Below are 13905 nucleotides of genomic sequence, written 5' to 3'. Positions count from 1 at the left end.
AAAACTGTGGTTATAGAATCAATTATAGGTTGTAGGAAAGAAAAAAATTTATGTATGATTAGAGTTCTTCTAATTCTATCCTAATTCTATTGTTCTATTGTAGTTTATACTTTTATTCATTTAAATACAACAATGATAAGTTTAATGTATATATAAATGTATATAAAATATAGGCTTTGCATGATGGTGGGTTTATTATAATTTTTTTTGTATTGGACTAAAATTAATATTTTGTTAATGATTTGTTCTTTATTTCATAAAAATTTCCTCCCCCCTCCTGACTGAATCTATCCCTTAATATTCATTTTTTGAAAGAAAAAAAGGCAAGTAGTTATTTTCCAGGGGTTATTTCTCTTGAGATGTTGGAGATACCCTCCCCTAAAATTGATATAAACCTTCTAAATTGAAAAGCTTTATTGTAAATGACAGACGTATATTCTGTTACTATTATATGTCATTGTCCACTATAAATTTTTTGAGAATTTTTTCAAAGAAATGTTCTTGCAAACACGTTAATACACTAGAGTAGCTTTACAACTAAAAATGCGCAAATCCAAATCATTGACAATTTCGGGATAATATTAGATTAATAATTCTTTAGTTATAATGTTTTTAAAGTATCAAAGAAGACTCTTCAAGTTAAAGATTCGTTTTAAATTTGCAATCTTTGATTTTTTTTTATTGAAAGAACTTCATTTATAAGTACAGTTGCAAAGCATTAGAATTACTTTAATCGTCATTACATCCCCTCTCTTAATTTTTGTATTCCTAACTATGTTGGAATATAGCCCTGTGTGGCTTTTCTCATATTTACTTTACCTAACCAGAGGTAAAATAAACAACATAGATGTTATTTTCTAGAATCAAATTTAAGGGATGGGTATATGAATGATAGATTATTAATTTAAACTATTTTACTATGCATGCTAATAGTCATAAAATTAGATCCATGCTTTTAGTATATTTCAAATTAGGTTTTGCTTTCAAATGAAGTTCTTAAAAATATTCTTAAGTATGATCTTTGTTTCACAATCTTTTTTTTCTTTTCCAGGAGTTCGACTCTCATTCACACCTCCTCCGTAGAGTATTAGACAACCTGTCTGTTTATCAACATTATTACAGACCACTCTGTCTGGACAGACAGACCCTACTCTGTCAGTCATAACAGACAGGCTATCTGTCAAACTAGACTGATTTTCTGTCATTTAAATTATGCTGTGTCTAACCAGTTTGTTAAGTTGGTCAAAGTTAATTGAAACCTCCTTGTTTATCATCAGTTATCATATTCTTCAAGTTAAATTTTGATATTACTTTAAATTGCCTTTAATTGATTTAAATTTAATTTAAGTTTAATTTAAATTAAAGCCACTTTCTTGCATTTATTGTAAATAATAGCAACAAAAAATATTTTTTTTTATGATAAAACAAGGCAAAATTGTAACTTAAAATGTTGAAATTTGAAAGTTTATGTAATTTAATTAAACCTTTAGTCAATCATGCAAAAGAATTTTATTAAAATTGACTCAAATTAAGAATTTAATTTCTAAAATAATCTTCTTTCTTACTTTACTAACACCTCTTATTAGATATTTTTTAGCACATAGCTTTATATAATTCACTGCTATTTTTTATTGGGTTAATACTCACTCTTTTAAACTAACAATATTGTAAATATATTGGTTTTATAGTTAGAAAATCTTTTTAAAAATTCTTTGGCAAATATCTTTTTTTCTCTCTTGCATGATGGTGAAGGTTTGATTTAATATTATCTGTTTTAGTTTTTCAACTTCAAGATTATGTATTTAGGTAGGAATATATGCGCAATTAAAAGGGCTTATTTGAAAACGTATACATGATTTTATTTCAAATATTTCATCATTTTTATTTTTAACAACAAAAGAATTGTTTTGCGCATACGCATTCTTCCTTTTCTCTATACATAACCTTGAAATATTCTTCATAGATCTGACTATGTAACCAGTATGAAGGTTTCCAAATTACGTTCATATAATAAATCCTTAAATTTTCAATTGTATATTGTTTCATATCCACTAACAGCAAAAAAAGCATGAAAGTAAAAAAAAATTAGTTGACGTGATTTGAAACCTTTTAAATTTCTTCTAGTTAATTTAATAATTTGTGATTTTAATTTTAGTTATTATTTAAAGCATAAGATATTATTATTATATATATATTTATAAGGTTAATTTTTAAGTTTTTGCACAGTTTGAATAGTTTTTATCACTTTATATTATGTTTTTTAAAGGTTGACAAGTTTGTAGTATAAAATTTGTATATTTAAATAAAATTAACCCTTTTTTAAAAATAAATATTTAACAGGGCTCGTCATCCAACCAGTCTTGCGGCTGCGAATTTCAAAATTAGTTGGAAAAAATTGGTAACAGCTGTGGTTCGGAAACGACTGCTGTTTAGTTACTTTCTGGCGGCTTCTGCCATTATTAGCAAACGGCTGCGTTTGCGGCTTGTTTAAAAAAAACCGTCAGCTGCAAATTCCGAGCCCTAATTTTTGGCATAAAAAGTAAATGTTGTCAATTGTTAGAAAAAAGTTGTAGGATCATGAAAATTATTATTAATATTATGTAAATAAAAAAAATATAAAAATTAATATTGCATTTTCTTCATTTTATAAAAGTGGGGTGAGGGTATTGGTTGGGATTATGGGGCTTAAATTACTCTACATTACTTCTTTCTTCCAATAAGTTTACTATGTAGAATTTCACACTTCAAGGAAGATTGATTTCTAGTTCTTTTTTGGGTCAATGTTTTGATTGCGAGAACAACTCTAATTATTTTTCTTACAAACTCTAAAGATATTCATAAAAAATATCAAGAATTACAACATCCATAAGAAGCGAAGCACAATAAATTATGGATAGAAATACAGAAAAAGCAGATGTTCAATGGTCACATAGAAGTATAAAATAGGAAATAAATCACCAAACCTTTCATGCATTCTTATCATGTTTTAATTTTCATAATTTTGTGGTTTAACTGACAGTCAAAATTATATAGCTAATGATTACTCAAAAGTTCAATTCATACGTCTGGAAAAGCATTTTTCTGGGTAGTGTTACGAACGGACGAACAGAGAAAGTGAAATATAGAGTAGTTTCGCTAGAGTCTATAATAAAGTTTAGTAATTATAGGTAATTGAAACAAAATGTATAATAGAACAGCTTGGCTAATTAACTATCCTATCAAGCCAACAAGAAAGCGACATTTTACTTTATTTAAAAACCTTTTATTTTCGAGCAGCTAAGCTTTATGGGAGTCTTAAAGCGTTCAAGGCCCTTGCTTAGTGTGAAGAAAATTAGTTTCCCCATAGACTTTTCACTCAACAATTTACGGGTTTAGTCTCTTTCGTGACAACGCATCTTAAGGAGCCTTTCGTCGTATTTTCACAGTACCTTTTGATAGGTTATTTTAGGTTAGGTTAGGTGATTGCCCCACAAGGTTAGGCTATTGGTCCCGCAGGGGCTAGAAATAGGAGAAAATATACTGTGAAAATACGACGAAACGCTCCTTAAAAAAGGCGTTGTCACGAAAGGGACTATACACCAATTTATTATCATAATGGCGCGACCTGAAATGTCTGAAGGTTTTAAGGAGGGATATTTGTAGATTCTACCAATCATGCTTTTCCCAGTCCATGTTCTAAATTCATATCAGAGTGTCTAGGGTAGTTTCATAAGTTCATAGGAAACACCGGCCAAAATGCCAGGGTAATGTAATTGAGAAGCTTTCTGCGATAATTTTGCGGGTCGGCTTTCAATGCAGCAAAGAATACACTCAGCTTTACTCAAAGCTTGCCAATCTTAAGATTAGCCTAAGGATTTTCACGTCCAATCTTCTCTTGCATCTGATTCCTAACTTCAGTGAATCAGGCTATATACATACACCGGAAACATTGTATTGTTATAGCTTTTGAGCCTCCAAGTAAACGAGACAACCTGCTGGAAGAGCTGTACCAAACAGAATTAACATACCTGGATAACCTCAAACTTGTTTATGAGGTGACTTGTTTATCCTTGTATTTTGTTAGTGATGGCTTTCTGTTTATCTGTTTGTAAACGTGTGTTATTACGGCAACATCTTTTAAAAGCAAAGCTTTTTTATATACATAAGGTAGGTCCGTTAGTTCTAAAGGTTAGCTCTAATTGCTGATTTAAATATGTTGAGGTTGTCCTAAAACTTTTAAAACTTGGTTAGATAATTCATGTTATAAATTAAGTATAATTTAGAAAGCGTAGCACCTCTATAATCATTACTAGGATTCACTTTTTGTGTCCATTAGGGATGTTAAAATCGATACAACTCTATAATCAAGTATAAGAATGTATGTATGTCATTGTCCATATTAAGCTTTTGTTTTTAAATGATATGGGATATATTTATTGAATTTATTTTCCTAATTTCTAAGGTTTGTTTGTCTAAGCTTTGCTTTTTGTCATTCTTGTTTGATTAATGAACACATGATACTAATATTTTCAAAGTAGAGAGCATCAGCTATTAAAATTTCATTTTGTAGAACTTTATGAAACCAATCAAAGATAGTAAGCTGATAAGTTCACAAGAAATCCAAGGCATATTTATAAATTGGAGGTAAGTAGGATTTAGATGTAACATAAGTATTACAGTGCTTTTCCTCGAAGTGAATATGGAGCACTGAATACCCCTTACTTTTAATTTTAAGATATATTAAAATAAGGAGGGGGGACGTTACCTATGCTTTCTGAGTATGGGTCTTTACCTGTGTGGCCTGCGGGGCTTAACAGTACTCAATATAACCTAACAAGGGCGAAAGTAATAAACAAACAAGTAACCCGGTGGGGGGAGGTTGAGGAGGAGGGTTGCTCGACCAGGCACTTGAAGGGAAACCGACAATATTGTGTTAGGTTTAGCCACAAATATTTATACTTCTCTTCGTTACTCTTCATCTACTTTATTCTACGGGAAATAATTAACAGTAGAAATCATGCGCGTTATTATTATTATTTAATCCTTTTTGTGTTTGTAGAGATCTGATGGTTGTTAGCAATAAGTTTGTAAAAGCTATGAAAGTTAGAAGAAGGTAAAAGTATGACCATTTCTAATTAATCTGATAAGTACTATATAAAAGACTATGAACTAATGTACTATATAAAACAATACTAGCGGCTATGCCCCCTTAGAGGCCTCTAGGGGCACTTGAGGAAGGGGGAGTGCCCCCTACACCATTTTTTATTTTAGTTTTAAAAAATTCTTTTTTTTTGGGAGGGGGGGCGATTTCTCTTGGGAGTTAGGTGGTACCCTTTCCAAAAATAGTTATGAACCTTCCCAGGACCTATGAGAATCTACCCTGTAAAGGAGAACCTGATCGGATTAGAGGTTAGCGAGATCCGTCGGTTCAAACATACACACATGCAAAAAGACATACATTCTGTTACTTTATTATAAGGATATGTGCCCCAAGAGGGGTGGAGGGTAAGTTGATCCTTCGCTTTCAATTTTAGTTTTAAAAAGAAACGAGACATAATTAAGGGGGTGGTAAGATTTTTACCAGGACTTTATCTCTTAGTAGGGTGCTATTACCCTCCCCTAAATAATTATAAACCCCCTCTGGACCTGCATCGGTTGGAGAGATTCTTCGTTATACACAGACAGACAAACGCACACAAACATCCTGTAACTTTTAAATAAAGATAGGCAGATTTTGATGAACTTAAAAAATATTGAAACATTTTTTTAAGTTTTAGTCATGAAACAACTTCTGTAACTATGGGAGATCTGCTTTGTGAACATGTAAGTAAACACAATTTAAGAAATAACTTAAATCTCAGGGATTTTAAGGGATTTGACAACAGACAATTTGTTGGTATTTTTATCCTTAATGATGATAAACAAAATTGTCCTTATTGAGATTAAAATTATTTGTTGTAATGTTTAAAAACTGTTTTTTTTTGTACAAAACAATCAAGATTTGATTAAAGTACCTAAAGCTTTAAGCTATCGCATGAGAGAGTGTATTGATACAACTTTTTGAACAAAACTAAATTACAGTCCAAATGTCCCCTGTGTCCAATCTGCACTACTTATATTTTTTAATAATTTCACACAAATACATGTTGTTTTCTACAATTAATATCAACCTTTATACTAGTTTTTTGAACAATGGAAAGCCCATGATTTGAAGAAACAAAAAATTTTCTATATAAAAACTACAATAAGATTCATATTTTAATTTATTTTAGTTTTCTGGAAGTTCTGGGTATATAAGATTCTGTTCCTCGCAACAAAATTCTTCCCACCTTTTGCAACGTTGTTCTGAGGGTAATGCTGCGTTCAATTCTTTTTTAGCAAACTGCCAAGCTTGCTCTAGCCCTCAGGTAATTGATTGATTGATTTAAAAGAGGGCAAGCTAGTTTTATTAATTTCTAATATACTGCCAAGCAATCTCTAGCCCTCATGCTATTTATTGATTGATTTGACAGAAAGAAATGCCGCGTTTAATTTTCTACTTCTTTCCTTTGTCAAACAAGTAATAATCTTCAGGTAATTGATTGATTGATTTAACAGAGGGAAATGCCGCGTTCAATTCTTTATTTTTTCCTTTGCTAAGCAAGTGATAGCCTTCAGCTCAGTCAATAGATTGATTGTCCAAACTTAGGCCAATTCCTTCGATTAATGGTCTCTTTCCAACAGCCAAGCTATTTCTAGTCCTCTGGTAATTGATTGGTGGCATGAATACAACACAATAAAAAAAACTGCTCATTAAATCAAATGAACATTTATCACATTTCAGGCAACCCCACTGTCATTCTACTTATTGAAACCAGTAAAACGAGTTACCGAGTATCCTTTACTAGTGGACAAAATAGTTAGAAATACTCCGGAGGAACATCCTGACCACTCCTACCTTGTAGAAGCTTTCACCAGAGCTAAAACATTGTGTGACCAGGTATAAATACTCCAGAGGAACATCCTGACCACTCCTACCTTGTAGAAGCTCTCACCAGAGCTAAAACCTTGTGTGACCAGGTATAAATACTCCGGAGGAACATCCTGACCACTCCTACCTTGTAGAAGCTCTCACCAGAGCTAAAACCTTGTGTGATCAGGTATAAATACTCCTTAGGTCTGGACTACCCCTACCTAGTGGAAGCTCTTACCAGAGTTAAAACCTTGTGTGATCAGGTATAAATACTCCATAGGATCATCCTAACTACCCCTATCTCGTGGAAAATCTTACCAGAGCTAAAACATTGTTTGACCAGGTATAAATAATCCTGGGGGACATTCTGACTACCACTACCTTGTGAAAGTACTCACTAGAGCCAAAACATTCTGTAAGTAAACCAAGTACAGGAAATATTGGAAGGTTTTTTTCCACTATTATGAATTTGAGGATAGGAACACCGAATATGAATTAATCTTCTCTTACCCCCTCTTCGCGTGACTTAGCAAAGCTGAGAACAACAATCTTCTGATGAAGATTTTTTAGAAACATCAAATGCTTTATTTTAGTCAAAAATGCATAAATTGCAACTGAAATAAAGAGAAATAGGCTTAATCTGGAGATCATTTAAAACCAAGTATAATGTATATATTATTATATATATCGTCCTAAAAACAATTATTTAATCTATTGTTGAATGTATTTAGACATTATTTATTCAAAAATACTCCTGAATTGTTTTAGGTTAATGAGGGAATGAGGTTGAAAGAAAACTCAGAGAAACTGGAATGGCTCCAGACACATGTGGACCAACAAGGTTTTAGTTTTATCAATATCTAATCCTAAATAGGGTGTCTGTCTGTGCTTCTAAGATACATTTGAGTTCTCTGTAATGGCTGTTTTAAAAATTTGATTGCATTGATTTCGCCCAGGTCACGTCTTCAGTTACCCTTTCCAAAAAAAGTCACTAGTATTTCTTTAGTTTTAGAATATAATTAGGTATACAATCTATGGCAAGATCACGTAATACAAAGTGATTTTCACATTCGGAAACGACTTAGTTAGTTAAAAATTAAAATATTATTTCCTATACTCTGTTATAGAGAAAGATAGTTGAAGCAAGCACAAAACTCGTGAATTTCTATTGTCCAAAATTTGTTATAAATTGATACCTAGAAAAGTTATTAATTGTCACAAGGAAAGAAAAACATGTTGCATGTCTTATACTTCTTTGTTATGTTAACTTACATACATATAGAGGTATCTATTTTTAGGTGAAGCAGGAGGAAGGCGGATATCCAAAATTACATTCGAAGAAATCACTTTTAATTCTTTAACTCACTCTGTGGGAGCTAGAAGGTACAATCTACAGCGTGGCAAAATTGTTCAGTATACTGAAAATGTTCATTATTGTTCAGTTTTTGGAAATTTGGAATTCAGTATTTTTCAAATTTCAATAAATTTTGCATAAATAAGATGTTTTTTCAAGTAGGTCATTACATCAGATTTATTCGGCGCTTAGCGCCTGACTTTACTTTCCTCTATTTTATACAGTATTTTTTTAAGATATTTTTTTCGTCTATTAATAGAATGAGTAAAGGGGGGGGGGATAATTTCTGACACTTTTGAGTAAACAGTTATTATAGGCTTTGTCTTTGGAGTGAGAGGATAATTTATTTCACAAAAAGTTTCCTTTTGGGATGTACTTAGTTTTCATATATTTTTTAAAATCCTCTCACTCCAAAGACAAAGCCTATAATCACTGTTTATGCAAAAGTGTCACATCTTACCCCTCCAACCCCACCCCCCTAAAGTGAGAAAGGTGAATAAACAATTATCAGTGATATTATGCGCGCTTAATTAGCACAAGAAAATCTAAGAGGCAAAACTAAAAGTCCTGTAAAATATTCCCCTAATTATAAAGCTAAGATAGATTTAATATTTTGAAATGAGGAATCATATAAAAAATATTCAGTATTTAAATTTTTTTGTTCAGTATTTCAGTATTTTTTCTTATTTTAGAATTCATTATTTTCAGTATTTCTGTTTTTTGTTCAGTATCAGTATTATTTTGGTTGTGACCACGCTGAATCTTTTTTAAAAAGGATAACAATGTCCTTAAAACGAAAAGCACACAAAAATCATTTAGTGACAAACTGACTGACAAATGCGAGAAAGCCAATGAATTACGAAACTTTTAAAAGAAATGTGTATTGCTGTATTTTAGGCACGACTGACAGACAGACGAGTAAAGTTAATAATACACTATATGTTTATTAGTACAATGAATCTTATTTTTCATTAAAGATTTTAGTTGTCTATCTTAAATTGCAGCCGGAAAAAAATTTTTCAATATAGCGTTACTAGTGAATCGGTGGTGCAGGCACCACCTAAAAAATTATATTCTACGTTATCTCACTTCTGAATATTAACCCTATTCTTCCATTTACCTATCCCCGACTATTAACCTTTTTTCTTCCATTGACCTATCCCCGACTATTAACCTTTTTTTCTTCCATTGACCTATCCCCGACTATTAACCTTTTTTTTCTTCCATTGACCTATCCCCGACTATTAACCTTTTTTTCTTCCATTGACCTATCCCCGACTATCAACCTTTTTTTTCTTCTATTGACCTATCCCCGACTATTAACCTTTTTTTCTTCCATTGACCTATCCCCGACTATTAACCTTTTTTTTCTTCTATTGACCTATCCCCGATTATCAACCTTTTTTTCTTCCATTGACCTATCCCCAACTATTAATCTTTTTTTCTTCCATTGAGCTATTCCTGAATATTAACCTTTTTTTCTACCATTGACCTATCCCCAACTATTAAACTTTTTTCTTTCATTGACCTATCCCCGACTATTAATTTTCTTTTCTTCCATTGACCTATCCCCGACTATTAACCTTTTTTCTTCCATTGACCTATTTTTTTCTTCCATTGACCTATCCCCGACTATTAACCTTTTTTCTTCCATTGACCTATCCCCGACTATTAATCATTTTTCTTCCATTGACCTATCCCCGACTATTAACCTTTTTTTCTTCCATTGACCTATCCCCGACTATTAATCATTTTTCTTCCATTGACCTATCCCCGACTATTAACTTTTTTTCTTCCATTGACCTCTCCCCGACTATCAACCTTTTTTTCTTCCATTGACCTATCCCCGACTATTAATCATTTTTCTTCTATTGACCTATCCCCGACTATTAATCAATTTTCTTCCATTGACCTATCCCCGACTATTAATCTTATTTCTTCCATTGACCTATCCCCGACTATTAATCTTATTTCTTCCATTGACCTATCCCCGACTATTAATCTTATTTCTTCCATTGACCTATCCCCGACTATTAATCTTATTTCTTCCATTGACCTATCCCCGACTATTAATCTTATTTCTTCCATTGACCTATCCCTCAATCTCTCTCTCTCTCCGAACCGTACTACAAATCAAGTTACTCATAAAGATTACTACGACTTTTATAGTTTCGTTTATTCATCATTTTTTAAAGATTTAATGTCCCTCTCTCTCACTTCCCTTTTCTTCCGTCTTTATTTTAATTTCATTATTTTTATTTAAAACCGTATTTATAATTTTGTCTCTATTTCTTTAAAATATTTTAGGATCCTAATGTTTTTTTTAATTATCGTCCTGAAAGGGTTAAACTATTTAGCTAAATGTTAAATTTTAGTTTAATATCTGAACACATTCGGGCGCGTCGCTAGTATCATATTACATTAAAACTTAGTTTTCCTTGATTTACTATATTATAAACTTAAATTTTCTATTTTATGAATAGAAATTTAATACTTCAATATAATTTGAATAGCAACATGAAATAAAAAATTTAATTTATTCTTCATAGAGTAAAATAATGGGTCTTATTATTCTTGTCATTGAGAGTTTATTATTGATTATTGAACCAGTATGAGTTTTTAACAGCTGACCTTTGGAAAACTTGAGCTCATATATAGACATTTATTTCCTATATAGATCTGTCATAGATCTTGATGCAATGCAGCAGGCTGTTTTGTAAATGTTAAAAATTGGAAGATTTCATTAAATAAAAGTAATCGCAAATATAAGTATTAAATAAACAGACGGACAGACAAACTAAATTATAAAAATAAATCTACAAGTTGAAAAATATCTTCTTAATATTGTATTTATTTTAGGTTTATACATTGTGGAGTTTTGAAGAAAGTAAAATCTGATAAACAATTAATAGGTAATAATATTTCAAGATAAGTTAATGGATTGATGTACATTCCTAATGACGATAAACAGAATTACCCTTATGTTGAGTAAAAAGTTTGGATTCTACAAAGTTTAACTGTTCAAGCAAGATTCAATTAAAATGTTTAAGTTTTTTTTGAGCCAATATGAATGAAAAGTGCATGTTTATAAAACTTTGGGTACCAGTGTTATTTTACTGTCCAATGTCCCCTCCCTTCTTGATAAAGAAAGAAATTATATATTGTTTTTTAATTTTACTGTTTTAATTTTTAAGGATTTCTGTTCAATGATTTTCTACTTTTAACAACAGGTAAAAATAAATAATTTTTAGTAAAGAAGTTGTATCAACTTTTTTTTTTATAGCTAGCCGGTCCTTTTAGTAAGTAGTAGATGTAAAATTTTTCATAGAATTCAGATATGCAATCGGTTTTTTTTGTAGACCTCTTATTTTTTAAGTAATTTAAGTTTAAAAAAAAAAATTAAGTCGATTTTAAGGTACTAAAATGCAACAAAAAAAAGAAAGAAAATGGCCATTATGAACAAAAATAGTAAGATCTTTAATTTGACACCTTACTTTTTCAATTCTGTCAGGTAACTATTGAAAAAATCGATTTTTTTAAACCCACGTGAATAAAAACTTTGAACTCAATTTTATCATTTCACAAGTAAAAAAATATGGGTTCATATATACCTTTAGAATCAGAAAAATATTACGAATCCATTGTAAGCAAAATTGAAAAAAAAAGTTTACAATATAGTATATAAACTACAATAAAAGGAAATATATGAAAATATCATATTATATTGTACAGGCAACGTCTTCACTCTTCAATTGAGTATGAAAATGGGAAGGGGGTATAGAGGGGGTAAAGAGGGGGTAAAAAAGGGAAGACGATAGTGTTGCCAGAACAAAAAATACAATTGGCCATTTTTTAATTTTTTTATTTTTTTACTTTTTTTCAATTTTGCTTACAATGGATTCGTAATATTTTTCTGATTCTAAAGGTATATATGAACCCATGTTTTTTATGTCTGTTTGAGAAAATATTTAGGTCTAAAGTTTTTATTAAACCGAGGTTAAAAAAATAGATTTTTTCAATAATTACTCAACAGAATTTTAAAAGTAAGGTGTCAAATTAAAGATCTTACTATTTTTGTTCTTACTGGCCATTTTCTTCTTTTATTTTGTTGCGTTTTAGTACCTTAAAACCGACTTAATTATTTTTTTTAAAAACTTAAATTACTTAAAAAATAAGAGGTCTACAAAAAAAACCGATTGCATATCTGAATTCTATGAAAAATTTTACATCTACTACTTACTAAAAGAACCGGCTAGCTATAAAAAAAAAGTTGATACACCTTCTTTAAAAGTTAGGCTTGATATTTGAAACTATTACATAAGTTTAATTTTAAATGTAAAGTGTTATCCTATTATATAAAGAAGTAATTTTGTCTGTAGGTTAAGATATTGATAACTTTTGAAACGGATGAGTTCTCCATTTTAGGGATCCAGGGATTGCTTTAGGCTAGTTTTCTGTCCTTATTACATACAGAGCACCTATATATTAATGGCAAAGGCACTTGTACAAACTATAAAGCAGAGAATGCTTAACTTAAATGGATCAGGCCTAATATCCTCCATATTATTCAAAATATTGCTGTTTTTTTATGAACAAGCCTGAACAAAATTATTCTTGTTGATATTTGTTTAGCAACGAAACCTCTAACAGCCGAGGAACAGTTCTCTTTTCACACCCACAAGAATATTAACCTGAAGTTATACAAACAACCACTGGGCCTGGCTAATCTCAGTGTCATGACTACAGATACTGTTGATAGAAACACAGGTGAGATTTAGTTTATTCTGGAACAAAAGCCCAGGGATCTTAAGGGATAAGACAACGGGAGATAAATTGATATACATCCCCAATGATATTAACAAATTTAGTCCTTCTGTAGACTAAAATTATTGGTTTAAAGGTTTAGAATGTACCAGTTTGGAACCGACCAATCAAATTTTTTTTTATAACTTTAGTATTGCCTACAGAAATCGGTGCTTTTTTCCTGTGCATGATTAAACTGTACGAGGAAACCTTAACCGTGCGGGTCTTCTGGTGAACTAACCCTGCGTTGCTATCCAGTGCCAATATAGCCTTACCTTTTCTGACCTAAAGTAATAAACAAATGAAAAACGTTATTTTCAATTTAAGAGAGGGGGGTTCTTTGGTCAACAAGGCAAAGTTTTAATTATATGCTGTATTAATGTATGAGTGTTTGAAATAAATTTCAAAAAATAAAATCAATCGCCATTTTATTTTAAAGTCTTATGAACATAAATAAAATTTATTTGTATTATATATTAAGCTAATTGCAGTAAACTTTATTAAAGGCTAAATCATTAGGTCTTTTAATTTAATGTATAATTATTAGTTATTACTCTCTCTTTTTTAAGGATTTTCTATAAAAAGCAACGAAGGACTACAGCTAGACGTAGATGCAATTAATATCAACGATAGAACTCTTTGGGTTAACAAATTAAAGTAAGTTCATTTGACAAATTGACATTGTTGTATACAATTTTGAGATCAGATTATTATTAATCAATTTTATGCAACTAAATATTTGTGACCAATTCGAGTACAGCTCATAAATTTCTTTTATAAATCATTATTCAATAATTTTTAAGAAGAATAACTCCCT

The 13905-nt window shown here is 30.8% G+C and overlaps 1 protein-coding gene across 14 annotated transcripts in view; it reads left to right on the top strand.

The window, feature by feature from the left end:
• Dap160 (dynamin associated protein 160) overlaps window positions 1-13905 on the top strand; it is a 59153-nt gene that overhangs the window by 40685 nt on the left and 4563 nt on the right. For 12 of the 14 annotated variants that reach the window (XM_080160906.1, XM_080160909.1, XM_080160907.1 and 9 more), the window contains 12 exons: window positions 3943-4034; window positions 4550-4623; window positions 5039-5092; window positions 5751-5802; window positions 6252-6386; window positions 6803-6958; window positions 7700-7772; window positions 8230-8314; window positions 11145-11197; window positions 11480-11515; window positions 12918-13052; window positions 13658-13745. In XM_080160906.1, coding sequence (XP_080017032.1) covers window positions 3943-4034; window positions 4550-4623; window positions 5039-5092; window positions 5751-5802; window positions 6252-6386; window positions 6803-6958; window positions 7700-7772; window positions 8230-8314; window positions 11145-11197; window positions 11480-11515; window positions 12918-13052; window positions 13658-13745 — 1033 coding nt within the window. The remainder of the gene's footprint in view (window positions 1-3942; window positions 4035-4549; window positions 4624-5038; window positions 5093-5750; window positions 5803-6251; window positions 6387-6802; window positions 6959-7699; window positions 7773-8229; window positions 8315-11144; window positions 11198-11479; window positions 11516-12917; window positions 13053-13657; window positions 13746-13905) is intronic. The other 2 variants (XM_080160910.1, XM_080160903.1) reach the window with 1 other exon arrangement.

The sequence above is a fragment of the Acartia tonsa genome, chromosome 5 (assembly GCF_053477335.1).
Source record: "Acartia tonsa isolate MP-2025a chromosome 5, ASM5347733v1, whole genome shotgun sequence".
Classification (NCBI taxonomy): domain Eukaryota; kingdom Metazoa; phylum Arthropoda; class Copepoda; order Calanoida; family Acartiidae; genus Acartia; species Acartia tonsa.
This window is presented reverse-complemented; position numbering and strand designations above follow the sequence as displayed.